Source organism: Podarcis vaucheri, assembly GCF_965113315.1.
Source record: "Podarcis vaucheri genome assembly, chromosome: 18".
NCBI classification, from domain to species: Eukaryota; Metazoa; Chordata; class Lepidosauria; order Squamata; family Lacertidae; genus Podarcis; species Podarcis vaucheri.
Window position 1 is genome coordinate 2,430,833 of NC_138756.1, and position 27,845 is coordinate 2,458,677.

The following is a 27,845-nucleotide window of genomic DNA, read 5'->3' on the forward strand; positions in this document are numbered from 1 at the left end:
TGGTGCTCTAACCACTAAACCACATTACCCGTCAGAAGAGCCCATGCAGCCTATTAGTCCAGGATCCTGTTCTCACAGCGGCCAGCCAATGGGAAGCCCACAAGCGGGACTCACAGATTCACAGAACTGTAGAGTTGGAAGGGACCACGAGGGTCATCCAGTCCAACCCCCTGGAATGCAGGGATCTTTTTGCCCAACGTGGGGCTTGAACCCACAACCCTGGGATTAAGAGCCTCCTGCTCTACCAACTGAGCTATCCCAGGTTCCAAGAGGAATCCAAGCACAAAAGCTTCCAGCAAGCAGCATTCAGAAGCGTTGCTGTCATGAGGACTAGAAACCTGAGTAAACATACACAGAATTACTCAGACAGTCGATTGTGCTTGCTGGACTGCTATAGGTGGCTATAGCAGTGTAATTTGAAATGAAGGCCAATGCCTTTATTTTGCTATTAATCTGTACCCAGAGTCCTTTAATTTATTTATTTATTTTTGCCCTTTGCATCCTATTCCGCATTTTATTATCACACTTCAATAGTCTGCCCTCTCTTCAGAAGCAGCCCAAGGGGGCATGCAGACTTCCCTCCCTCCCTGTTTTCCCCCTAACAACGACCCTGCGAGGTTGGATTCTGGACACCCTTTTGCCAGGGAGCAAGCCCTGTACAAAATCACGGAAAAGGACCAAACTGAGAAACAAGGACACACAACTTCTAAAATTATTTTAAAAAATAATTTCGCTTTTTAAAAAATGAAATAATGCAGTAATACAATGAAATTTAAAAGTAATTTTACAGTCAGGCTGTTTACAAATTTTAGGACGCAAAATAAATCAGATCTGCGTGGGAAATATTTTTCCTCCCTTTCCCTTTAAGAGGGAGGGGGCAGGCTTTGACTGGCAGCCCCATTAGCCAGTAGCGTTGACTTCCTGTTGTCAGCTGAGCCAGTGGTGGGGGAATTGAGGTGGGGGTTGGTGGGAGAGGAATCATTCCTGGACCAGGTGAGTGCCTTGCAAGCAATACATTTGGGGGGGGGGAGAAGAGGGGGGGCAGGAATGTGGGGGGGGGAGTTCTTAACAGTGGGGAAGGCAGAGATTGCACCCATGCAATGGGGAGAGGGGGTGGTGGTGGTTCAGAGAAGGCAGTTGCCTGGACTTTGCAACCCTGGGGGGGGGGGGGTTGTGTGTTTGCAGTCCTTTCTGCATTAGCTGCCTCCCCCTCTCTCTCCTCCCCCCCCCAATAAAATTTTATCTTGTTTCGCAGGTCGTGCATGTGGCGCCTTTCGAACCCGGGACTCGAGGGCTCGAACTCCACGCAGCTCTTGGGAAGCCCATAGCGGTAAGCCCAGGATCGCCCGGATTTGCCATTTGCTCCTCTGCCCGGCGGCCAAGTTTTAGGCAGGGTGGGGGAGGGATTGGAGGAAGCGCCTGGGGATTAAGGCCTAAACCTTGGAGCCCGGCCAAGGGGAGCCTGGGCCCATGTGGGGGGGTGGGGGGTGGCGTTTCAGAGGCTAGGCCACATCACGTAACCCTGCTTTGAAATCCAACACAAATCTTCTCTCCGTTTCCCCGTGTTGCTGTGATAAGCTTCCTAGTCCTCAAGATCTCCTGTGTTGGGTGTGGGTGTGTGCCCTCGACTCACTTTTGTGGCCTAGAAATACACACTATTCTTATTTTCATCATTATTATTATTTTCATTTACCCTGGCCTCGCCAGCCCTTGCCTCCTTTCTGCGTGTGGGTTGAGGTGAGGCACGAAAATATGTCCTGGGTTGCAGGCGTCTTTGCCTGCCTGCCTGCCAGCCTGCTTGGATGTGTTGGTATTTTGATCGGGCTGCTGGGTCTGAGCTTTGCTGTCCTTTTTTGCCTGCCTGTATCAGAATGCTTTAATTTTAATTATAATCCTGAGATGGCATGCTAAAATGGAATTGTGGCTATTATTATTATTATTAGATAGATAATTTATTACGGTCAAAGACCAGCTTGCATAGCACAATAAAAACAGCCTTCATAAAGAGAAAATATACAATCGGAGCAGATTGCAGCAATAGCTCATGAGTTAAAATTGAGATATATACATACACCCGTACAACTGAGATTTGAGCTACCATAAAAATTGACCCTTAGGCCCCCCCAAAGGGCGACTTCAGCATTTCCCTAGTAAGCTATTTTAGTCTAGAAGTTGATCTGTGCCTACAAATCTGGGTGCAGAATCTGACTACCAGGCAGGTCTCCTCCTCCTCCTCCTCCTTCTTCTTCTTTTTGCCCGAATGGTCAGATCAGAGCACAAATAATTACAACAACCCTGCGAAGTGTTGCAGCAGGTGGGGCCCAGGGAAGGGTGCCAGGGGTTTGGCTCAGAAAGAAACAGAGGGCGTCTTGGATAAGGATATCTACTTAGGGAGTTCAGCAGAGGCGAGATCCGAACCCGCCCTGGCTCCCTGCTTTTCCCCTTGCATGCACACAGAATCATAGAGTTGGAAGGGATCGCTAGGGCCATCTAGTCCAACTCCCTGCAATGCAGGGATCTTTTGCCCAAGATGGGTCTCGAACCCACGACCCCAAGATTAAGGGCCTTGTGCGTAATATTACTCTGATATTGTTCCGTACCATCTCTTGAGCCGTGAGCATCCCTTCTGCAAAAGGCAAAATTGCAGGCAGACTTGCTTGAAGGTGGGAGGCTTTATCTTCTTAAAAACCTTTTAGCAAAGGAATGCAGAAAGCTGCCTTAAAACTGTGTCCCTCGAACTCAGCATTGCCTGCACTGACTGGCAGTGGCTCTCCAGGGCTTCTGGCAGGGCACATTCCCAGATCTTCCTGGGCATCCCATTAGGGATTGAGCCTTTTGCATGTGACGCAGGCGTTTCGCAACCGAGCCCTTCCCTCGGGGAGTTCCACAGGTTAATGACATGTTGCGCAGACGCTGGCTTCCTGTTGTTTGAGCTGAGAATCTGCTGACCGTGAGTTGCTTGTTCCCTTCCCTGTCCTGGTGGAGCCGGAGAAAGGGGTCAGCCTGGGGTGCCCCGGGGTCTGTCTGCTGGGGAGAGGATGGGTGCTTGTGAGTGTAGAAGGCATGTGAATTTCTGAAGGTGCAGGGAGACTTGGCCCCCAAAATAGGCTCCTCTAGGAACAGAACCGACAAATAAACAAATTTATTACTGTATCATCATTACTTAGATTTAGAAGACATCTAGATTTTATGTTTTTGCGTATGTTGGAAGCCACCCAGAGTGCCTGGGGCAACCTAGTCAAATTGGCGGGGTACAAATAACGAAATTATTCCTGTTATTATCATTATTAGGAAGGCATGTGAATTTCTGAAGTTTTGGGGAGTTTTGTCCATGAGAAGCTTCCTCCAGCAACAGTCTATGAATAAGCAAATTTACTTATTGTTCTTTATTGTTCTTGTTATGGGAAAGTGGGATTGATTGATTTGTTTGTTATTTATTTATTTGTTTATTTCTCTGAGGAGCTCAGGGTATTGTATGTGGCCCTCCTGCTCCTCATTTCATCAACACAACAGCCCTACAAAGTAGGTTGGCTTGAGAGACAGTGACTGCACCCCCCCCCCCCAAGGTCACCCAAGGTTCATAGCTGAGTTGGGGGATTTGAACCCAGGCCCCAGTCCGGCACTCTATCCGCTACACTTCTCAGTGTTAGTATTAATAGTATTACTTTTCTGCAGGAAACAATTTCCAAATTCACACATACACACAGAGAGAGAGAGAGGAAATAATAATAGAAAAGTGAATATAGCGCTGTATTATATAATATATGTCTCCAGTTAAGGGAGCTATTCAAGCCTTTTGGTCTAGGTTAGTCATTACCCAGCAACCTCAATGGGTTTATGCCGATTGCTATTGCTAACATTGAACACAGCTCATCATCATTGTTTTAAAAAAGGACATTTCCAATGTAGGTCATATTCTGAGCAGATCCATTATTGAGATCCATGGGTCCGTTAATTTCCAAGGGGTCTACTCCTGAAAAACTCGGCTGGGAACGACCCATTATGTTTATTCTTAAGGTAATGTTTTCTGACCCTGCAGAGAGGCAAGTGCCGTATTGGCTGTGATTGATCCCTGCATTGCTGGGGGTTGGGATACATGACCCTTGGCGTCCCTTCCAGCCCTGCAGTTCTGTGATGAACCCGCAGTAAAAATTTGGCAGCTGTCTGCCTGAAAACCCTCAGCTTCGTCCTGGGGACCTTCGCCCCGGTGGGTTTCTCTCTTGTTTCTACCTCACAGGGATCGGCGCAAGAATGAAAATTCTGATGATTCTGACGATGTGTTATGGGCATGAGGATGGGGAGTGCAGGGATTATTGGTTTTTCTTGTTTTTGTAACATAAACGGCCTCAGCCCTGTATACCTGAAGGAGCGTCTCCACCCCCATCGTTCTGCCCAGACACTGAGGTCCAGCTCCGAGGGCCTTTTGGCGGTTCCCTCATTGCGAGAAGCCAAGTTACAGGGAACCAGGCAGAGGGCCTTCTCGGTGGTGGCACCCGCCCTGTGGAACGCCCTCCCACCAGATGTCAAAGAGAAGAACAACTACCAAACTTTAGAAGACATCCGAAGGCAGCCCTCTTTAGGGAAGCTTTTAATTTTTAAAAGATTATTGTATTTAAATATTCTGTTGAAAGCTGCCCAGAGTGGCTAGGGAAACCCAGCCAGATGGGCAGGGTATAAATAATAATATTAATATTAATAATAATAATAATAATAATAATAATAATAATAATAATAATAATTTATTTATTTATTTATTTATTTTGTGATTTTATGTTGTGAGCCTAACCCTAACCCCACGGGTATAAGATGGCATGCAGATTTAGTAAGTAAGTAATTAAATAAATAAATACAAATAAAGTAAATAAATAAAAACAAATATTACATTTGCATATTGCCCTTCAATCTGTAGCTCTCAGGGTGGTTCACTACATAGAAAAAAATAGGGGGACTCTGGATTGCTCAGTCGGCAGAGCACGATACTCTTAATCTCAGGGTTGTGGTTTTAAGCCCCACATTGGGGAAAATCTACCTTCATCGCCTGGGGTTGGACTAGATGACCCTTGGGTTCCCTTCCAAATCTGCAGATTTTATGATTCTATTATTCTTGCTTCCTTCCTTCCTTCCTCCCTGCCCACCCATCTCTTGAACTTTCTGGCAGAATGGGGTAGGATTAAAATCTCAATGGTGTTTTTTTTTTTTAAAAAAGTTATCAGCGTCTGCAATCTCTCTGGGTCATAGAGCGGCTAAGACCCTGGAGATATCTTGACCTGTCCGTAGGGTCATTTCCTCACTCCCAAACCTCGGGGGCTGGCGATTTCTCCAATATGCATGCTTGGGGTTCTGTTAAGGACAAAGGGGAGATTCGCACCCGTCTCCTCCTAACAGCTGGGAGGTGGTCTGGGGTGACAGAATAAGGCTTTTGGCACACACCTTTTCTCCTTTAAAAATAAATAAATGTCAAAATAGGAGCTGAATTGTAAGCTAGGAAGTCCCCAGTTATCATGGCTGCCTTCAGATGTGGGCTAGAACCTGCTAGAGAGTGCAGGGTTCGAATCGTTGCTGAGACAAGAAGTGTGAGCTTGGTGGCCGGTCTCCTCTTTCCGCCAGACCCACCTTGAAAGGTTGTTGTTGGGGCTTAAAATTAAGAATTGGGATAGCCAAGTATGCCACACTGAGCTCCTTGCACAGAGGAGGAGGGTGGCTGAGATGGAAACAGAACCTTATTAGGAATGGGGTTGTTTGGCCTGGAAAAAAGCAGACTGAGAGGGGATAAGATAATAGAAAGGTCCCCCAAAGGTCATCTATTCCAACCCCCCTGCAACACAGGGAATGGTCATCTTCCAATATCTCAAGGGCTGTCAAATGGAAGCGGGAACCAGCTTGTTTTCTCCTGTTTCGGGAGGGCAGGACTCGAACCTGTGGCTTCAAGCCGCAAGAAAGGAGATTCTGACTAAATATCGGAAAGAACTTTTCCGGGGGTAAGAGCTGTTCGACACGAAGATGTGGTGGACTCTCCTTCCTTGGAGGTTTTCAAGCGGAGGTTGGACGGCCATCTGTCCTGGATGCTTTAGCTGAGATTCCTGTATTGCAGGGGGGTTGGACTGAAACAGTGGGGTCACTCAGAGGAGAAGATGGTGAAATGCAAACAGGGGACACAGAAAGGGCTGAACTCCTCAATGCCTTCTTTGCCTCAGTCTTCTCCGATAAAGAAGACAATGCCCGACCTGAAGAATTTGAAGCAAATGATTCAGCAAAGGAAACACAGCCCAGAATAACTAAGAAGATAGTACAAGAATATTTGGCTAGATTAGATGTATTCAAGTCTCCAGGGCCAGATGAACTGCATCCAAGAGTATTAAAAGAACTGGCAGATGTGATCTCAGAACCACTGGCAGTCATCTTTGAGAATTCCTGGAGAACAGGCGAAGTCCCGGCAGACTGGAGGAGGGCAAATGTTGTTCCTATTTTCAAAAAGGGGAAAAGAGAGGACCCAAATAATTACCGCCCAGTCAGTCTGACATCAATAGCAGGGAAGATTCTGGAGCAGATCATTAAGCAAACAGTCTGTGAGCACCTAGAAAGGAATGCTGTGATCACCAATAGTCAGCATGGATTTCTGAAAAATAAGTCATGTCAGACTAACCTGATCTCGTTTTTTGACAGAATTACAAGCTTGGTAGATGAAGGGAACGCAGTGGATGTAGCCTACCTTGATTTCAGCAAAGCATTTGACAAGGTGCCCCATGATATTCTTGTAAAGAAGCTGGTAAAATGCGGTCTTGACTATGCTACCACTCAGTGGATTTGTAACTGGCTGACTGACCGAACCCAAAGGGTGCTCATCAATGGTTCCTCTTCATCCTGGAGAAGAGTGACTAGTGGGGTGCCACAGGGTTCTGTCTTGGGCCCGGTCTTATTCAACATCTTTATCAACGACTTGGATGATGGACTCAAGGGCATCCTGATCAAATTTGCAGATGACACCAAACTGGGAGGGGTGGCTAACACCCCAGAGGACAGGATCACACTTCAAAACGACCTTGACAGATTAGAGAACTGGGCAAAAACAAACAAGATGAATTTTAACAGGGAGAAATGTAAAGTATTGCACTTGGGCAAAAAAAATGAGAGGCACAAATACAAGATGGGTGACACCTGGCTTGAGAGCAGTACATGTGAAAAGGATCTAGGAGTCTTGGTTGACCACAAACTTGACATGAGCCAACAGTGTGACGCGGCAGCTAAAAAAGCCAATGCAATTCTGGGCTGCATCAATAGGAGTATAGCATCTAGATCAAGGGAAGTAATAGTGCCACTGTATTCTGCTCTGGTCAGACCACACCTGGAGTACTGTGTCCAGTTCTGGGCACCACAATTCAAGAAGGACACTGACAAACTGGAACGTGTCCAGAAGAGGGCAACCAAAATGGTCAAAGGCCTGGAAACGATGCCTTATGAGGAACGGCTAAGGGAGCTGGGCATGTTTAGCCTGGAGAAGAGGAGGTTAAGGGGTGATATGATAGCCATGTTCAAATATATAAAAGGATGTCACATAGAGGAGGGAGAAAGGTTGTTTTCTACTGCTCCAGAGAAGCGGACACGGAGCAATGGATCCAAACTACAAGAAAGAAGATTCCACCTAAACATTAGGAAGAACTTCCTGACAGTAAGAGCTGTTCGACAGTGGAATTTGCTGCCAAGGAGTGTGGTGGAGTCTCCTACTTTGGAGGTCTTTAAGCAGAGGCTTGACAACCATATGTCAGGAGTGCTCTGATGGTGTTTCCTGCTTGGCAGGGGGTTGGACTCGATGGCCCTTGTGGTCTCTTCCAACTCTATGATTCTATGATTCTATGATTCTATGATTCTATGACCCCCTTCCAGCTCTTCAGTTTCTGTAATTCTATGATCCTTGGAGGGATACAGGGAGAAAGGTGGGCTGAGAGCTGCGGGTATAGGGTGGTGTACAAATTAAGTAAGTTAATTTAAGTAAGTAAGTAAGTTTATTTAGTAAGTAAGTAAATAAATAAATAAGTTAATGCCATACCTGAAAAAATAAGACCCAAGCGCCCCAGCCTTTCTTCATATTGGTGTAACTCCATTTCCTTCCCTTGATTCCCTCTCTCCTTTTTATTTTATTTTTTGGAAATAATTTTTATAAAATTTCTGTTTTGCATTTTAGAATATTCACTTAACCATCCTTAAAATATCAGTGACTTCCCTTCCTCTCTTTCCATGGTTCATTTTGCACAACATAAATTTTATATAAATTTATATAAATTACAGCCTGCACCAAAAAAAATCACGTACCCACTGTTGCGTGGGGCCACAATGGCGCAAAAACATGGTTACAAAGCACGGATCCACATGGATCCTCAGGATTTTTGCATTGGACCACCCCAAGTTCACCATCAGATCACATGTCTGTGGCCACAGCATGAACCACAAAAATCATACATCCACTGTTTCATTCAGAATATTTTTTTCTTGTTTTCCTCCTCTAAAAACTAGGTGCGTCTTATGGAGCGAAAAATACGGTAAACCATTCAGTATTCCGTTATGACATCCATCAGAATTTACTTACACTGTTGAGTTTATCTTAATGCTGCCCATGTTTTCAAATAAACACAATTTCCCTCCATATATTCAATAAACATTCCCCAATCTTCTTTAAACGTATGTTGTTCTCCCCCCCCCCTTCATTTTCCAGCTGCCCTGATCCGCCGCCGCCATGGCTTCCGGGGGAGAAGGTCTGGACGACATTTCTCCGGACTGGGCGGGGGCCAGCCTTGTGGACCTGACCTCTCCTGAGCTGGCAAAATCCAACACCTCCACGCTGGACAGCGGGGAGGATTTCGAAGTCCTGGATAACGAGGAAGAGGAAGGGCGAGACGAAGACCTGAGCGGCCTCCCTCCGCTGGAGGACGTGCCCAGAAACGACGGCCGAGAGACGGCCGCCTCGCAGCCCCCTGCTCCGGAAGACGCGGAGGAGACCCCCGAGTGGGTGGATGTGCTAGGTGAGGGCACCTTGCCTTTGGATGACGCCTTCAGCAAAAGCTGTGGCAGGCAGAAGTTCCGCCGGTGCAGCTGGGATTGGCTTCCCCTCAGGCTTCCCACCTCTACTTCTCCCTTCTGGAGAGATTCTGTGATTCTCCCACTTCTCCTTTCACTTCTACTTTTTTCTAATTGTCCCCTTCCTCCCATGTCAAAATTAATTGCAAAGGATGCAGGTGTCAGGACGGTTCACAAGATAAAACACAAAATACATAAGAAAAATAAAAACAGGAACAACTCAAAAATCCCCCTCTCTGCCTTTATGTGTGTGGATAAATGACACAATATATGATAGAAGTGTGATAAAGGGTCTTTTTAGTTACTTTTTCTCTGCTCTTTTTCCTCTCTTTTGTAAGGATCATATTTTGTTTTATAGTTTATTTTTCTTTATTATGCTTCTCTCTTAATATATTGATTTTTATTATAAATGAGTTTGGATTTTAGGGCTTCATATGTTAAAAATCTTCCATAAAGTTGTTGCTTCTCTGATTAAAAAATTACAGATTTCTGGTATCTATCTGTTTCACATTCAGTTATACATCTGCAAAAAATATACACAGAAGGTCCCATCTATTGCCATTTTCCCTCATTCATAAACCCAACGCCTTGTTGCTGATCCAATGAGGAACACCAAATATCATCCCAATTAATTTAAGTGGATACAAACATCTTTCTGCTCTCCTTCATGTGTCTCTCGGTTCCTCCCCGCAGGGAGCGGTTTGCTGAAAAAGAAAGTCATCGTCGCAGGTCAGGGACCGGAGACCCGGCCGGTTAAGAGCCAGGATGTCACTGTCCGCCTTAAGACCATGCTGCAGGACGGCACGGTGGTCGAGGAGAACCCCAGCCTCACCTTCACGCTGGGGGACTGCGATGTCATCCAGGTGCGTAAAACTCTCTTTTGGGTTGTGAATGAGGAGACTTCACCCCTCCCATATCCAAGAATCTGCTGGTGTTCTCTGCTGATTCTCCAGAGAGGAGGGGGCGGTTTTCTGCTCTCTACTTATTCCGCTCCAGCCTCACATCAAAGAGAGAGAGACTGAGTGTTAGAGAGAGATCGTGTGTATAGATAAGGTTGCTGCTAAGAGCAGCTGCAGACACTCAGTGCAGTTCAGCATTTTCGTTTTGAACCGGGAAGGGCGGGGTATAAATAAAAATTTATTATTATTACTTCTCATTGATCTTTTTCACATGTACTACTTACTGACAAGCCAGGTGTGCCCAATCTTGTGTTGATGCAGTTATAAGATGTTCTCACAACTCTTCTTATGACCATCATCATCAATCTTTATTACGGTCCAGAGACCCAACAAATCGTTACAAAGCAATACACAATTCATACTGCCTACCTCCAGGTTAAACAAGCATTTTGTTCAGAATATAGGGATCATTTGTTCTTGCAACCACCATTAAAAACTTCGCCACTGCTAATGTTCTAGCATTTGTCCGGTCTTCCAATAGGAACCTGACATAGTGAGCCTCTGATTTTCCCGGGAAAGGTACCAGCAAGGGTAGTATCAGTTCATCCCTGGCTTGCTCATATTTTGCACAGTGCAACAAAATATGTTTTATGGAATTGATGTCTTGAGCACACGAGCAAAGTCTGTCCTGGTAGGGAACTCCTCTCAACCTGCTATCCAGCACTGCAGAAGGAAAGACGTTTAGTCTGGCTTTGGTGAAAAGCCTTCGATAGTTTGGTACTGTCTTATGACAGCTGAATGGAGCCCCTACCTCCGGGTGACAGATCCCGGGGAGCCACAGGCAGAGAGGGCTATTGCCTTCCGATCCTGTCCTCAGGCTGCCTTGAAGAGCTAGCCTCTTGGCCACAGTGAGAACCAGATATTGGACTAGATGAGCTCCCCCCCTTTCCCTGCTAGCTGAAACGGCTGTGTTCCCCCTCAGAGTACCAGCTGCCAGGAATCCTACTTCTGGCCTGGGAGGGCTCTCCTTCCGTCCCAACAGTTGCTGGAGTCATTTTCTCCCTCTGCAGGCCCTGGACCTCTGCATACAGCTAATGGAGATGGGAGAGACGGCCCTCGTCATCTCAGACGCAAAGTACTGCTTCGGCCGGCAAGGGAGGTAGGTGAGGAGGAGGGGCGAGGGATCCCTTCCCCCAGGGGGCGGACGGGAGATTCAGTCCCTGAGGAAAGAGGATCCGCTGAAACAAAAAAAAATATTTTTGCTTGCCCAGAATCTCCCACTCCTCCCCTTCCTAGGATGACCCTGTAGGATTCAAGTGTCATGAGTAATAATAATAATAATAATAATAATAATAATAATAATAATAATTTATTATTTATACCCCGCCCATCTGGCTGGGTTTCCCCAGCCACTCTGGGCAGTTTCCAACAAAACACTAAAATACAATAACCTATTAAACATTAAAAGCGTCCCTAAACAGGGCTGCCTTCAGATGTCTTCTAAAAGTTTGGTAGTTATTTTTCTCTTTGATATCTGGTACAAGGGCGTTCTATAGGGCGGGCGCCACTACCAAGAAGGCCCTCTGCCTGGTTCCCTGTAGCTTTGCTTCTCGCAATGAGGGAACCGCCAGAAGGCCCTCGGCGCTGGACCTCAGTGTCCGGGTAGAACGATGGGGGTGGAGACACTCCTTCAGGTATATTGGACCGAGACCATTTAGGGCTTTAAAGGTCAGCACCAATACTTTGAATTGTGCTCGGAAACGTACTGAGAGCCAATGTAGGTCTTTCAAGACGGGTGTTGTGTGGTCTCAGCGGCCGCTCCCAGTCACCAGTCTAGCTGCCGCATTCTGGATTAGTTGTAGTTTCCAGGTCACCTTCCAAGGTAGCCACATGTAGAGCGCATTGCAGTAGTCCAAGCAAGAGATAACCAGAGCATGCACCACTCTGGCCTGACAGTCTGCGGGCAGGGAGGGTCTCAGCCTGCGTACCAGATGGAGCTGATAAACAGCTGCCCTGGACACAGAGTGTTCTGTGTAAACCGGATAAGAATAATAATTTTATTATTTGTAGTCCTCCCATCTGACTGGGTTGCCCCAGCCACTCCGGGTTGCTTCTAGCATATACAGAAACATAATAAAACACCAAACATTGAAAACTTCCCGATACCAGGCTGCCTTCAGATGTCTTCTAAAAGTCAGATAGCTGTTTATCTCCTTGACATCTGCAGTTAGGGCGGGCACCACCACCGAGAAGGCCCTCTCCCCAATTCCCTGTAGCCTCACTTCTCACAGTTAGGGAACCACCAGGTGGCCCTCATAGCTGGACCTCAGTGTCTGGGCTGGACGATGGGGATGGAGACGCTCCTTCAGGATATTTGGGGTGCCTCACCTGCAGTCTTGCTGTCCTCTGTCAGAGTCAGGGTCCTGGGCTGGTGGGACTTTGGCTCTGATCCCGTAGGGCAATGCCCATGCTTTTTATGAATGGGGTGCTTTTTTTCGGCCTTTCCAACCAGGAGTCCGGACATCCCCCCTGACTCATCTCTGGAACTTGAAGTGGAGCTTCTATCGGCCCAGGATGCCCCCGACCTGGAACTCCTAAGTGGGAAGGAGAAGATTGAGCTGGCGAACCGGAAGAGGGAGCGTGGCAACTTCCACTACCAGCGAGCAGACTACGTTCTGGCTATCAACTCCTACGACATTGCGCTGAAGATTATCGGCTCCAGTTCAAAAGGTGCCTGGTCCCCCATGGCGGGAGGGGGTGGGGTGGGGCTGACAGGCACTCTTGCTAAATATAGGAAGGCTAGCAGCTTTGAGCCCCAGTTTTCAAAAGAGTTTATTAACTTCTTGAGCTGCCTTGTACCCTGAAAGTTCAGTATCAAAAGCAACAACAACTTGATTAAAGATATCTCCCTATACACATAAACACGCAAGGCTGTCGTCACGCAGCACTCATGGCAGGATTTGTAGTGACTCGTCACAGTCCTGGACTTGCGTGGAGGCAGGGTGCACTCGGTGGAGCGCCCTCCCGTCAGATGTCATGGCAGTTGCACATGCGCAGAAGCGCTAAATCATGCTTTGCGCATGTGCACAAGTGCTGAATCGCAACCCACGCGTGCACAGAAGCGGCGCTGCGGGTTGCGGACGTGAATCCCACACAGATCACGTTTGCAACCCGAGTGTCTACTGTACACGAATTTTAGAAGACCTCTGAAGGCAGCCCTGTATCAGGAAGTTTTTAATGTTTGATGTTTGATTGTGTTTTAATTTGTTGGAAGACGCCTGAGTGACTGGAAAACCCCAGTCAGATGGGCTGCATATAAATAATAATAATAATAATAATAATAATACAGTCATACCTTGGGTTAAATATGCTTCAGGTTGAGCGTTTTCAGGTTGCGCTCCACGGCGACCCGGAAATAACGGAACGGGTTACTTCCAGGTTTCGCCGCTTGGGCATGCGCAGACGCTCAAAATGACGTCACGCACATGCGCAGAAGCGGCGAATCGCGACCTGCACAGACGCGGGTTGCGTTCTACTCAGGATGCGAATAGGGCTCCGGAATGGATCCTGTTCGCATCCAGAGGTACCACTGTAATAATAATAATAAAAATAATAATAAAAATAATAAATAAGGAATGGGGAGACATAGAGACAGTGCAAAGTGAGCAGGGGCAGCAGACCCTACACTACTTATTCCATCTTCTGCTCTCTTCCTAGACACTTTGGATGAGTTGGGATTTATTTTTTACTTTTACAGCTGGGGCGGCGGAGGGGGAGATTTAGGTTGCGGGGGGGGGGTCTGCATTCCCTTGCAAGACAGAAGCAGGGGAGTGTTGCTTAATGGCAGAATGTACTCCCCTGAGAGGTTGGAGGGTCGCCTGCCAGGGGGTTCAGCTGGGTGACCCTCAAGGTCCCTTCTAGCTCTGCAGATTCTTTGGAGGTCCACAGGTCTCCCATTCCTAGGAAGAGCCCTCGTTTTGCCATTTCGAACCCGCACCCCTGCCCAAGCCGCAACCCCGCCCCCTTTCTAGTAACCCCCCCTTTGCCCCCCTGCAGTGGACTTTACCCAGGAGGAGGAGGAGGCGTTAGTGGACGTCAAGATGAAGTGCCTGAACAATTTAGCCGCCTCTCAGCTCAAATTGGACCACTACGATGCGGCCCTGCGATCCTGCAACCAAGTCCTGGAACAGCAGCCGGACAACATCAAAGCCCTTTTTCGGAAGGGGAAGGTAGGGGGTGGGGAAGGGGAAGGGTAGAGGGTCCAGGTGGCTGCAAGGGGACCCCTCCTTGTTTCACCCTCGCAACAGCCCTAGGTGTGGCCGAGAGGCAGGGAGTGGTCCAGGGCCACCCGGTGGACATGCATAGATAGGGTTGGATTTGAACCCAGGTCTCCGGAATGCTGGCAGTGTGGTGCAGTGGTTAGAGTGCTTGGCTGAGACCTGGAAAGCCTGGGTTTAAAATCCCTCACTTGGCGATGGAAGCATTGCAGCGTATGGGACCTTTTTTGGACTACAACTCCCATCTTTCATAGCTAGCAGGACCGGTGGTCAGGAATGATGGGAATTGTAGTCCAAAAACACCTGGCTTTTCTTATGTCCTTGAAAATGGCAGATTAGGAAACACACGTTTGGAAACCTGCAAAACGATCCACTGTAAACACGGGTTTCGTCTTTGTTCTCCTAGGTCCTGGCACAGCAAGGCGAATACAGGGAAGCCATCCCCATCTTGAAAGCCGCCTTGAAGCTGGAGCCATCGAATAAGGTAAGGCCCAGAGCATCGTAGGTCTGGAAGGGGCCAGAGGGTCATCTAGCCCAACCCCCTGCAATGCGGAAATTGGTCAGAATCTGACCCTCTGCAGGATCTTGAACCGGGTGGTTGTCAACGGCTGGTAGCCAGAGGCGTATGTCGCCGCTGCCCCCAGATGTGGCTTTCTTCTTGCTTACATGGCTGATAGAATCCTGGTACCCTTTGAGGACATCCAGTCCAACCCGGCGCCTGAAGCTGGTTGCCCAGATCCCTGCCCAGCGAGGGAGAGAGCCCACCAGCACGTTAGGTCATTGCGAACACTCTGTTGCCCTGCATTAAATTAAGCCGAGAGCCAGGTATGGTGGGGTTGAGGGCCACAGGTTCCCCTAGGAAGCGTGGCAAAGGCTCAGGTGAGGGAACTCTGAGGTTGCTCCAGCAAAGCTGAGTCCTTGTATATAATAGATGCAATGCAACAGGTGTAACCCAAGTTTTAGGACTCACCTGTCCTGCAAGAGTCTGAGTCCCGCAATCTCCAGCAGAATCCAGCATTTGCGATGCTCTATTACGTTCTATCATGTTCTTATAATTTCTTGCATGGTTTCCAGAGGTTTTTGGACTACAGTGCCCATCATCCCTGAGCACACCGGTCCTGGTAGCTATGTATGATGGGACTTGTAGTCCAGAAAAAATCAAAACAAAACTGGAGACCCAAATATATCCATGGCTAGTAAAACTCGCCTCTTCAACCAGGCCTTGGGCTGACTAACATCCTATACCCTTTTAATGTTTGTGGGAGGGGAGTTAATGGGTCCCCGTCCCCCCGTTCTTACTTTTATTATGCATTTTGTGTTTTTATCTGGCATTTTTATGCTGTGAATTGCCCTGACATCTATGGATGAAGGGTGGTATAGAAATTTAATAAATAAAAATCTATGCTTCTCTTCAACACAAAAAAAGGTGCTGGAATTGCATACCTTTGTGTACCCCCAGAAAAAAACCAACATTGTTAATACAGTAATAGTAAATATTTTCTGTTTTGGGTGGGTCACATTACTTTTTAAAATTAATTTCCAATGTTTTATTGATATTCTTCAAATTATTTTTTTGTGTGTGTGTCTATGTATTTTAATCTTTTCCCCCCTAAAAACACATAATTGAACCGCTCAACTTTTTTTTAAAAAAAAATCAAGTGTGGTATAGTTTTTCTGTAAGCCAAACATTGGCCAAGGCATCTGAATGGAGCCTCCACATTCCGCAGCAGTCTACCCCTTGAAACGGCAAGCAAACCCAGAGAGGTTTGTCTAGGGACCCTTTTGGCCTGATCCAGGAAGGCTTCCTCTAAAATCCGTCTTCCTTCTTTCCCTGCGCCCCCCGCCAGACCATCCACACGGAGCTCTCAAAGCTGGCGAAGAAGCATGCTGACCAGAAGTGCGTGGAGACGGAGATGTACCGCAAGATGCTGGGCAACCCCAGCGGACCCACCGCCAAGTGCAAAGACAAGTCATCGCGGGTAGGTCACACGACCGCTGAGCTGGATGGGTTCCCGTGGGTCATCTAGTCCAACCCCCTGCAAGTGCAGGAATCTGTGTGCGCGTGCAGGCCGGCATCCGTCTGTCTCGGGAGACAACGGAGCGGTGAACTTTTGGGGTGAGGTCAAGCCGCTGGACGGTTGAGGTCCAGCTCCGAGGGCCTTCTGGCGGTTCCCTCGCTGCGAGAAGCCACGTTACAGGGAACCAGGCAGAGGGCCTTCTCGGTAGTGGCGCCCACTCTGTCGAACAACGCCCTCCCACCAGATGTCAAAGAGAACAACAACTACCAGACTTTTAGAAGGCATCTGAAGGCAGCCCTGTTTAGGGAAGCTTTTACTGTTTAATAGGTTATTGTATGTTAATATTCCGTGGGAAGCCGCCCAGAGTGGCTGGGGAAACCCAGTCAGATGGGCAGGGTATAAATAATAAATTATTATTATTATTATTATTATTATTATTATTATTATGCTGTGGCCGCAGAGACCCAGCAGAGGAAGGCACCCAGCTGTGCAGCTGTAGATGCAGCAGGGAGCTCCTTCTCTCTTCGCTCCTCCCAGCGGTCATTTCTCCTCTGGTCAGGGAGAAAACTCTGTTGGCAAGAGCTGTTCAACAGCGGAACAGTCTCCCTCTGGAACTTGCGAACTCTCCTTCCTTGGAGGCTTTTACACAGAGCTGGGGTGGCCGTCTGCCAGAGATGCTTTAGCTGAGTGACACTCCAGCAATGCAAGGGGTTGGATCTGGTCTTCATTTTAGAATTGCTAACACCTTACCTTAATGGTGTTGTGGGTTGTTTTTTTTTACCATTTTAACATAATTCTTTGACGTTTCTCATTTTTAACATTGCTTTTAACTTCATGTTTAATAGTATGCTTTTCTTCTTCTCTACTAGTCGTTGACTGAAATATTTATATAAGAAATAGAATATAATAATAGTAGTAATAAAAGCAGTAATAACGATTAGTATGAATACAATAATAGTACAGTGGACGTGCGGGTTGCGAACATGATCTGTGCGGGAGGAACGTTCGCAACCTGCAGCGTTCGCAACCCGCAGCGCCACATCTGCGCATGTGCAGGTTGCGATTCGGCGCTTCTGCGCATGTGCAAAGCGCGATTTAGTGCTTCTGCGCATGCGCAAGCTCCGAAACCTGGAAGTAACCTGTTCCGGTACTTCCGGGCTTGGCACTGTGCGCAACCCAAAAACGCGCAACCCAAAGCGTTTGTAACCCGAGGTATGACTGTATAATAATAATAGTAATAATAATAGGAGTAATAATGATCAGTATTAATACGATAATTGTAATGCAATAACAATAATTGTAATGACCATACAATCTCTCTTTCCCAGTCCATTCCGTGGAAGTGGCTCTTTGGCGCAACAGCCGTGGCGCTGGGGGGCGTGGCCTTGTCGGTTGTCATCGCAGCCAGGAACTAGCGCCATCTGCTGGCAGGGACGGCGAGGAGCCCAAGCGGAAAACCAGCCCCTCTTTCCTCCATCCCTTCTCCCCACCACGGCACCCCCATCCCACCCCCACTCCGGGTCTCCTCGACAGACGCATATGCGGCTCTGGACTGCAGGGTGGCAGCTGGGGTGGGGGGCGGGGCTTGGCCCCTCCCCTCCCAGAGGCTCCGCCCACCCTCCTCTTAGTTGCGAGGTGCAACAGACCCCTTTGCAGTGGGGCTGGTGGGGGAACCGGAGAGATCCGTGGGGCAGGGTGGTGGTGGTGGTGGTGGGGAGGTTTGGCGCCATCTCTCTCTCACTGCAGAGACTGGAATTCGCAGGATCTCAAAGGGACCCGGACTTGTGGGTATCTTTTTGCGGTGGGGGGGGGGACAGGACTTGGATTTCACTGGAAGTTCTGATCAATCCTTTTTTGGGGGCCCCTTTCGGCGGTTCCTGGTTTCTGTTGGGAGGCGCATGGCGGGCAGAGCTTGTGTGTGTGGGGTCTCTTAAGGTCCTGTGCAGAAGAGGGGGAGCTGGTGGGTTGCTGTGGAGGACGGGGGGGGGGTACAGAAATGGACCTCCGCAGCGAGACAGGGGCAGGTGGGTTGTCTCTTCGCTTTGGTCCGGCCGCGTGGAACCGTGGGGACTGTTTAGGGCTGTGCAGGGAACCGTGGGAGCTCTAGCTGTACTGATTCCGACCCACAAAGTGAGCACCATGGAAACTCAGCACACTTTTGGGGGGGCATGCAACAGGTTGAGGGGGGAGAAGAATGTGGAGATGAGGACGGGTGGGTGTTTCCCCCCCCCAAATCCCCCCCTCTGGAGGCTGAACGAAGGGGCAGAGGCCCCCTTTTGAATCCCTGCTTCTGAATTTCCCCCATGACTCTTTCGCCCCCATCCCAGATCCTTTCTGGCACCAGCCTTATGGCGGCATTCTTGGGTCCCCACCCCAGCACCCACCGGTCTGGCCTTCCCCAGGACATGTCCCGCCCCCGGCCCAGGCAAGACACTCTCGTTTATTAATTATTATCATTATTTTGACCGCTGTCAGGTTTTAAACTGTGAATACCACCACTGCCCCACAAATTCTCTAATAAAGAAAATCTGTCAGCAGCGGACCACGAGATTCTGATGCAATTTTTTAAATTTTATTTTTTTGAGGGGAGGGCATTATGTAAAAGATTTGGGTTAGCGAAGAATAAATATGGAGCCTGATGGAGGAGGGCAGCTGTGTATTAAAGCTGGGGGAGCACAACCTGCTGGGAAAGTGCCCCCCGAGGACTGTCTGTGTGGCCCCCAGAAACCTTCCCCGGTAATGTCGTTTCAACTACATTTTGTTTCTGGATGTGTTGCCTCTGTAACAAAGGCTGCTGAACCAACAGGCAAGCATTGACATACCGTATTTTTCGCCCTATAGGACGCACTTTTTCCCCTCCAAAAATGAAGGGGAAATGTGTGTGCGTCCTATGGGGCGAATGCAGGCTTTCGCTGAAGCCTGGAGAGTGAGAGGGGTCGGTGCGCACCGACCCCTCTCGCTCTCCAGGCTTCAGGAGAGCCCCAGCGCCAGCCCCACAAGGTCAGGGGACAGAGGGAGGCGGAACGCCGCCATCCCGCTGTCTCCCAAAGTGGTTTGGAGGCTGACGGCGGGGAGACCCTGCCACCAGCCCCGCAAGCTCCGGGGACAGCTGGGAGGTGCAGCACGTCTTCCCGCTGTCCCCGGACCTGACCTGAAGGCGGGCTGCGGGGAGAAGAGCGCTTCTCCCCGCTGCCGGCCCCACAAGCGCCTGGGGGAAAAATTAATTCCCCCCCCCTTTATTTCCCCCCCAAAAAACCTGATGCGTCCCATGGGGCGAAAAATGCGATATTTTCCATTGGTTCAGTTTAAGGGTGCTGCCGTGGCTTGAAATTCTGAGTTCTAGCTGTTCAGCTAGACTGCTCCTGGCTCCTGCTCTTTGCAGTAAATCAGCTCAGAAGCTCTTTTTTAAAAAAAAAATTTAAAGCAACACGTGCACATCATTGTTCAGATCTGTTGCTGACAATTCCTAAGTGCATGCGATGTATTCGTGCAACCATCTAAAAAAAGAAAGTTTTTTGGGGGGAAATTTGGGGGCTCCCGGAGGTCTGCTTACTCCAGCTTTCACCCTCCCACTAGGGCTGCCCAGATGCCTCTGTAGCTGCCCCAGGCCTTCCTTCTTGTTTGCCTCCAACAATCTGGCATTTGTAGATAGATTGCTGCTAAAGATGGAGGTTCTCCTTCATGATAGCTAATGGCTATCTCTAGGCCTGTTTTGCGTCCTGGTTCCCACTGTGATGATGAATATATACAGTGTGTGTGTGTGTGTGTGTGTGTGTGTGTGTGTGTATTATTTGTCCCCAGCCACTCTGGGCAGCTTCCAGCGATTAAAAATACATCAAAACATCAGTCATTAAAAACTTCCCTAATCAGGGCTGCCTTCAGATGTCTTCTGAACATCAGATAGTTGTTTTTTGTTAAACGATTATTCACAATTCTGTAATCAAACAGTTGCAAATATTCTTTACACCAAATGGCAAATATTCTTTACACACACACAACTACCTATGATTCTAAGAAATTGATTCTCTGAAACATTTTAACATTTAACATTAAGGTATCTGAAGAATCTAATGTTTGGGCTCCTACTGCAAGGCCAGGGTGATTTTACAGACAGGATCTATTCTGTAAAACTACAAGTAGAAGGTGCAGGGCTTGACTTTCTCTTTGGAAAGTAAAACTAGGGTGTTTAATGATGATCCCGTAAACCCACAAATAAGATTGTTCCCTTCTGTCCTAAAAAATTGGCTGGAGGCTCAACCATGCATGGTTACAAATCACCGGCAAGGCCGTAAATCCGTCTCATCCAACCACAAAACGATGTTTGTTAGCTAAATGTGCTTGGCTGTGGTTGGCTGCTACTGCAGGACCACTGAACCGCTACAGGGGGCACTCCAAAATTTGCCTGGCCGTCTGCCCTTACTAAGCCTCCCAGCAAACCGATAACTTCGGTTTCCATCTTGAAATCCTGCCAAATTGAATCCTGCCTTCAGGGTACTGGCGGAGGAGGAGGAGCAGGCCATTGGAAGAGTTGTGCCTCCTACGTTAGTCATGCTCAAAGCAGACCCACCGAATAGAGCACAAGAACTCTTCGTCTCAGGGTCTTGGGTTTGAGCCCCACATGGGGCAAAATACTCATTCATTGCAGGGGGTTGGACTAGATGACCCTCAAGATCCCTTCCAACGCTACAATTCTATGAAAGCAAGCAAAAACACAACCAATGTGCAAAAATAAAACACCATTTTTATTGTGGATGAGGAACAGAAGCGTAAATCAGTGTGGCGATTAACGTGGAAAAATAAGACTCACAATTTTTAATTGCACACAAGGAAAAGAAGCGTACATCGCTTTCGAAGGCGATGAATAAATTGGAAATATTAGTCAAGGCAGTCAAAAGGTCAGCTGGAATCCCGGGAAACACTCTTTTGAATGGGGAGCCGAGCTAAGATGTCGCACTACTTCCCGCAGTAGCCGGTGCGTGCCCAAAACGTCCACATTTTCAAGCTTCCTGCGGCTTCTCCGGGTCCTTCTCTGCGCTGGTTCCCGGAACCTGCTGGTCGGCCGCCTTCACGTCGATGGGGATGGCTTTTGCAGCAGCCAGACGAGGGGCCTCGATGCACAGCCGCCCGTCGGATGCCAGGGAGCACGTCACGGCCTGGAGGTCCACGTCGGCGGGGAGAAGAGTCTCGCGGTGCACCTCGTGGTGTTCCCTCACGCAGCCGCCCTCCTCGCTTGTCTTCTCACGCAGCCGCTTGGCGGTCACCGTCAGCTTCCTGCCGTCCAGCTGCACAGCCACATCCTCCGGCGCGAAGCCGGCCACGTCCACCGAGAGGCGAAACTTTCCGCCCGCCTCGCCGTCCCGAGCCACGCTTTCCTCCGGCGACGCTTCCCGCAGGAACTTCTGCAGCGGCGAGGCCTGGAAGAAGGCCCTGCTCATCGCCTCCATTTCCACAAACTGCCTCTCCACGTCGGCTGCGACCCGGTCGACGAGGCTTTGCCCGGCTGCCGGCCAGAGGGCTTCGCCAGCCGATTGTGGCCCACTGAGCCAGATGGGGCCAAAGCCATGCAGCGGCCAGCGGCGCACGGGCAGCATGCGGAGCAAGTAGCGGGAATAGCTTGCCATGGTGGTGCCGCAGTCAAACAGCCGGGGGAGAGATGATCTAGCAAGCAGAGCTCCTTTGGCTGATGATCTAGCAAGCAGACCTGCTTTCGCTGAGGTTCCTTTCCGTCTGGCCGAAGAACCGGGGAAGAGATGATCTTGCAAGCTGAGCTCCTTCGGCTGATGATCTAGCAAGCAGACCTGCTTTCGCTGAGGTTCCTTTCCGTCTGTCCAAAGAGCCGGGGAAGAGATGATCTAGCAAGCAGAGCTCCTTCGGCTGTGGTTCCTTTCCGTCTGGCTGACTCCAAGTGCACTCGGGCTTTTTATCTGCCAGTCAGCTCCTTGGCACGAGCCCAGAGACTGACGCAACGTGTTGTAAGAGGCCTTTCCAGGCGGACCTGGAACCGAGGAGGCCCTTCCAGAGACGTCGAGACGCAGCCGAGGGGAAGGCCTTGGCAGAAGTCCAGAAATGACGCCACAGTTTGCAAGAGGATTTGCTAGCCGGTGTTGTGCCGAGAAGCCCCAGGGAAGGCACAGAACAGGCAAAATTAGCAGCAAAATTCAGAGAATCTTAACGAGTGTTTTTATGGAAGAATGGATGCCTTTTTCAAACCGTTTAAAGAAATATCACCATACGATGAACAATGAGCAACAGGAATTGGATTGTAATATTTTCGTTGTGATTTGATAGAGCAGAGGGTCTGCAGGAGGGGAGAAGCAACAACTCAGTGGAAAACAGGGTGGGAAGTCGAGAAAAAGAAGAGAAATTGTGCTTTGACTGTATATGTTTAGAAATGTTGAAAGTTAATAAAATATAATTGAAAGAGAGAAAGGTGCAGGGCTCAGCTAGGCTCCCCCACCCTGCAAAAAAAGTGCCCTGGGGTGTTGGAAGGGTGCCAGAAGCAAACCCCCCCCCCAAGCTGCTGCATGGAAAACAGGAAATCAACAGATCCTTCTGGAAGACTCTGGACTCTAGTAGAGAAATCCCCCTTTTTTCAGTCACAGTAATCTGAGAAGAAAAGGCTGCCTGTTCATGTGAGGGGGGGGAGCTGTGGGGCCGACAAGGATACGGCTGGCAAGACCTGCTTTCCAAACCTGAGCTCTGCCTTTGTCATAGAATTGCGGCGTGGGAAGGGACCCTGCGGGTCATCTAGTCCAACCCCCTGCAATGCAGGAATATGCAGGGGTCAGACACAGCCCCCTCCCAGGTGCCAGCCACGTTTTCTTCCTACCAGCCCTGCGAGGGAGGCCAGGCTGAGAAACAGCACCGAGTTAAATTCTCTCGCTTAGATTCCCACATCCATCCATCCCTCCCGAAGAAACGACGCAGCCCTGCTTTTGCTAGGCAAAGGGAAGTTCTGGGAGAGCGAAGAAAGGGAATTTATATTTTAAAAAAGCTCATCCACTTCCTCACTTCCTGCCTCAACCCCCTTCTGCTTTGTGTCTCACAATTTGGGTGAAAGGTCTTGAGAGAGGGACGGCACCATCAGTTTCTTGCAAGTCCTTGCATCAGCTCCCAGTCCAGACCCAAGGTAGAAAGAGGAAGATGCAAGGGTATTTTTTTCTGCCACTCAAAATTCCCCCAGGTGTTGGCGCTCCTAAAACATTTCAAGCCCGTGAAAACCGGGGAATCGAATTTAACACACACACTTCAAATTGCTAAGGGGCAGGGTTGATGTGGGTATATCTTGAATTTCTACCTCTCACAAGTCAGACCCTGGGACACTGACCAGTCCAGACAGACCCAAATCTACAGCTGAACCACCTCAGAATAATAACAGCAATAATAACTATTATTATTATTATTATTATTATTATTATTATTATTATTATTATTTTATTATTATTTATTAGACTGGGTTGCTCCAGCCATTCTGGGTGGCTTTCAACACCTATAAAAACATAATCAAAGATTAAAAACTTCCCTGAACAGGGCTGCCTTCAGATGTCTTCTAAAAGTCAAATAGTTGTTTATCTCCTTGACATCTGATGGGAGGAAGGGCGCCACCACCGAGAAGACCCTCTGCATAAATGCACAATACCAAATTCTGCAGTTGTAAGAAATTTTCACTCCCTGCCTCTTGACGTTGGGCAGGTGCCGTCACAATATTATTTTCGGCGACTGCTAAAAACATTTTTGTTTAGGGCAAAGCCTGTCTAGACAAATAGAATATGGACCCGGGCCTTACGATGGTCAATTGTAATCGTATTTCAGATGATTTTAAATAAGCACCCCATAATGCATAAATAGTATTGTGTATAAATATTTATTATTGAATAGGACATCTCTATTTTCATCCGAGAAATGTTGGAGGGTATGAGATCCGAACATAAAACACAGCATCGAAACATGAGTTATGAACAAGGACAAAAAACCCAAAAACCCCTCCACCCTGACCTGCAGGCTTCTGCTTTCATTCATAGAGACGCCTGTTTTCCAACGTTATATCTGCAAATTGACTGACCACCACAAAGGGAAACGTTATACTGAAAAGCATTCATAGGCAGAAAAGCCCTGCTCCAGAGTCCCAAGTCCACCCAGAGTCTCTGCTGCACCTCGATTTCCTCTTAGCCTTTGGTCCGGCGGCCTTCCGTGGCGGAGGCGGCTTCGTGGCCGCTGCCCGGCGCTCGGCCGACCTCGATGGGCACCGTCCTGGCGGGCGGCCCGGCGGCCTCGATGCGCAGCTGGCCCTCTCGGGAGATGGAGCAGCTGAGCTGCTGGCGGTCCACGCTGCCCGGGACGTCCCACTCGCGGCGGAAGAGCTCGTAGCGGAAAGGTCCTCCGGGGGTCTGCGTGGCCTTCCTGCCGGTCAGCACCAGCTTCTGGCCCACCAGCTTGACCACCAGCTCCCGGGGGTCAAAGCCGGCCATGTCTTGGGTCACCGCAAAGGGGGCCTCTTCCGGCCCCCGGGACGCTTCCTCGTGGCCCCGGAGTGGCCAGCTGCTGCGGCTGCCCAGCAGCTCCCACAGCGAATCCATCTCCCGTTCCAGGTCCTCAAAGAGCGAGCGGGTGGGGGGCCACAGAGCCCGGCTGAGCAGGGGGCTCTGGGGGCCCGCCAGGTGCAGTCGGCACAGCATCTTCACCTCGGGATGCTTCAAGGGTCTTCTTGCTTGTGGGCTGTGCTTCTCCAGAAGCGGCTCTCTTCTGCTCTATCTCCCGGAGCCGGAGACCTTTTATTGGGGTCCCAGGCGTCCGACGCTCTCCTCGCCCCCAAAAAGGACTCGGTGCAAAGGGAGGGGGCTGTTAGTCAGACCCCCAAAAGGGCTCGGTGAGGCAAGGGACCTGCTGCTGTCATCCCTCCGCTCTCAGTGCTGAGGAGAGTTTATAATTAGGGTCCAGCTTCCATACGCATCCAGGCCAAAATAGAAACCGACACCCATCTGAGTCACTGGGAAGACAGCTGTGAGTTAAACCCTGAAGGACACGTCAGTCAAGATCCGAGGCCTGGAAACCCCCCCACATTCAGATGCTCTGTGGATGTGTGCACGCTTAATCCCTACCCTCCGACATTTCTCCAATGAAAATACGGATGCCCCATTCCATCACAATAATAATTTTATTATTTATACCCCACCCATCTGACTGGCTCGCTGAAAGTCTGTCAGTCTTGATAATAAACCTGATTTGCAATGGGGTTGAATAATTTCGATTGCATCTGTATAAAACCTTAATAAAACATGAAACATTAAAAAAAAAATCCTATTCAGGGCTGCCTTCAGATGTCTTCTAAAGGTTGTATATAGTCACTTATCTCCTCGGCTTGGGGGTTGCATAACTCCAGACCATAGCTATCAATGTTTCCCTTTTTTTAAGGGAAATTCCCTTATTCCGAATAGGATTCCTCAGAAGAAAAGGGAAAAGTTGACAGCTATGCTCCAGACCCTCCGACATTTCTCCAGTGAAAATAAGGATGTGCTAAGGAAAAGCAGGACATTCCTGGATCAAATCAGAAACTGCCCTGCTCTATTCCTCTCCCCGCATTGCTGAAGTACCACATAGAATCAGAATTGTTGAGTTGAAAGGGGCTCCGAGGGTCATCTAGCCCAACCCCAAATGAGGGGCTCGAACCCACAACCCTGACATTTAATGCTCCCTTGCTTTACGGACTGAGCCGTCTTAGACATGTTATGCCACGCTAGAGTGTCAGACCAGGATGACCCAAGTTCAAGTCCTGCGGTCACAGGCTTGCTGTGAGGATCACCACAAATGGTGAGTGCTGCTGGGGTTAGCAAAACTAATGGATTTAATAAGGTATAAGTCAAAAATTTTAATTCAGAAACGATGGAAATGTTTAAATGATACAAGCAGGGCTCAAATACGAAAGTTTGGTGGTGTCTAGACTAACCTTGTGAAGAATACAGAGAACATAAAGATTTGATGGATTATGAAAGAATCTTAAGGAAGGGAAATGATTGAAGAACAGATGTAAATGCGAGTAAGACAACTAAGAGACGTGTGGCGAATGCGCTGGAAGTCTTTTATAATTTTTTAACTATATTGCAGTATTTGAAGCAAGAATTTGGTAATATTCCAGTTTATGAAAAGTATTTTTTTTCTTTTGTCTTTTTACTTTATATCTTATTTTTCCTTTTCTTTCTTTTTATTTTTATTAGTTTTCATTTTGGAAAACATGTATATAAGTGTGTTTACAGTGTTATGTATTGTTCTTTGTTTTTCTTTCTTTAATTTCTATTTTTTGAAAAATGTAATAATTTTTTTTAAAAAATTAAAAATGGCGGGTGCTGCCAAATTGCAACGATGAACCGAAACGTGACGATGGACCTGTGACCTGGAAGCAGAGCTATGGGAACACACTGCTCACATAGTTTATCCCGTTAGGAGGTTTCTATTTATATGCATCCGTAGTAAAGATCGCAAGGATGCCAAGCCCCCAGGCCTCTCGAAATAAACACTGACCCCTCGTGAGTCACCCAGATTCCTCCTTTCCACCCACCAACTAGCAAGAAATATTTCCTGCAGCAGCTGTCAGGTCCATTCCTTCCCCATCATATGAAAACATCACTTTAAAAATCCCAAACAGGCCAGAACATTGCAGAAGCTGAGAAAAGTCCGGGTGCAGGATGAAGACAAATGGAGCCCATCTAGGAGACCCATTCCTTATTTATTTACATTATTATTCTCCTTCCAAAGGTTCAGAACAGGGCAGCCCAAAATGACCAAGGGGGGTGGAGAGGCTCCCTTAGAAGGAAAAGTTGCAGAACTAGCAGGTTTTTTTTAGTTTAGAGAGAAGGAGAGAAAGAGGCCACACAGAGTTTATAAAAATTATGCCTAGGTTGGAGAACGTGGAGGGCGAGAAGTCTCTCTCATAACACTAGAATGTTGGGAGAATAAGGGCAGAAAAAAGAAAGTACCTTTCTGGTTAAACTTTGGGGGTGACCTAGGCATAGCTGTCAACCGTCCCTTATTTGGCGGGAAAGTCCCTTATCCCAGCGCCATGTCCCGCTGCTGTCCCTTATTGATGATGTCCCTTAAATTTCCCGGGTTTCAAAGGAAGCAGCTCCTCTCCCTCCCTCCCTGCCGGCCAGGGAGGAGGGAGGCTCCAACTGGGTTGCTTGGCTGCGTTGCTCACCCAATAAGGAGTCTAAGAACGACTGGGGGGGTGGAGCTTGCATGCCTTGTGCCGATCAAATCGGCCACATTGCCTGGGGACTCACCTTTGCTCAGCGCTTCCCAGCGGAGAGGTGACGGTGGTTTTCCTTGCTGCATCCCCTTTGCTGGGTTGCTGCGCTGTGGGAACCACCGCTTGAAGCTTCGTTTGGCTGCTGGATGGGCTTTCTGCCTTTGGCTCGGAGGGCCTCAGAAGCTGAACATACCTGCGCTCCGAAAATCCCTTATTTTGGCTGCTGATCCCTTATTTTTGAGGCTGCTGGTCCCTTATTTTCAAATCTGTAAGTTGACAGCTATGGATCTAGGTTACCAACCTAGATGACTTTAAAAGGAGATGTCAAGTAACTATATAACAT

At 48.5% G+C, this 27,845-nt stretch overlaps 3 protein-coding genes across 4 annotated transcripts in view; 1 reads left to right on the top strand and 2 right to left on the bottom strand.

The window, feature by feature from the left end:
- FKBP8 (FKBP prolyl isomerase 8) overlaps positions 1-18,805 on the top strand; it is a 32,840-nt gene extending 14,035 nt beyond the window's left edge. Inside the window, exons 1-10 of one of the 2 annotated variants that reach the window (XM_082206563.1) lie at positions 911-993; positions 1,256-1,330; positions 8,708-9,014; positions 9,763-9,932; positions 11,039-11,127; positions 12,481-12,698; positions 14,025-14,197; positions 14,652-14,729; positions 16,093-16,224; positions 17,592-18,805. In XM_082206563.1, coding sequence (XP_082062689.1) covers positions 8,729-9,014; positions 9,763-9,932; positions 11,039-11,127; positions 12,481-12,698; positions 14,025-14,197; positions 14,652-14,729; positions 16,093-16,224; positions 17,592-17,678 — 1,233 coding nt within the window. In that variant the 5' untranslated portion in view covers positions 911-993; positions 1,256-1,330; positions 8,708-8,728 and the 3' untranslated portion in view covers positions 17,679-18,805. Of the gene's footprint in view, positions 1-910; positions 994-1,255; positions 1,331-8,707; positions 9,015-9,762; positions 9,933-11,038; positions 11,128-12,480; positions 12,699-14,024; positions 14,198-14,651; positions 14,730-16,092; positions 16,225-17,591 lie in introns of those variants that run through there. The other variant, XM_082206564.1, reaches the window with a different exon arrangement.
- Positions 18,806-20,984: 2,179 nt separating this feature from the next.
- Positions 20,985-22,758, bottom strand: LOC309522993 (heat shock protein Hsp-16.1/Hsp-16.11-like). Its single transcript, XM_082206771.1, has 2 exons — positions 21,965-22,758; positions 20,985-21,934 (listed from the first exon to the last, which is right to left on the bottom strand). The coding sequence occupies exon 2, from the start codon at positions 21,882-21,884 to the stop codon at positions 21,261-21,263; it is 624 nt and encodes a 207-aa protein (XP_082062897.1). The 5' UTR covers positions 21,885-21,934; positions 21,965-22,758; the 3' UTR covers positions 20,985-21,260.
- A 1,339-nt stretch (positions 22,759-24,097) lies between these two features.
- On the bottom strand, positions 24,098-25,236 carry LOC309523010 (heat shock protein beta-11-like). Its single transcript, XM_082206794.1, has one exon. The coding sequence runs from the start codon at positions 24,936-24,938 to the stop codon at positions 24,429-24,431; it is 510 nt and encodes a 169-aa protein (XP_082062920.1). The 5' UTR covers positions 24,939-25,236; the 3' UTR covers positions 24,098-24,428.
- Positions 25,237-27,845: the final 2,609 nt, after the last annotated feature.

Excerpts from the sequence above, each read along its gene's own strand:
- LOC309522993 (XM_082206771.1), bottom strand. The coding sequence starts at position 21,884 with ATGGCAAGCTATTCCCGCTACTTGCTCCGCATGCTGCCCGTGCGCCGC.
- LOC309523010 (XM_082206794.1), bottom strand. The coding sequence starts at position 24,938 with ATGCTGTGCCGACTGCACCTGGCGGGCCCCCAGAGCCCCCTGCTCAGC.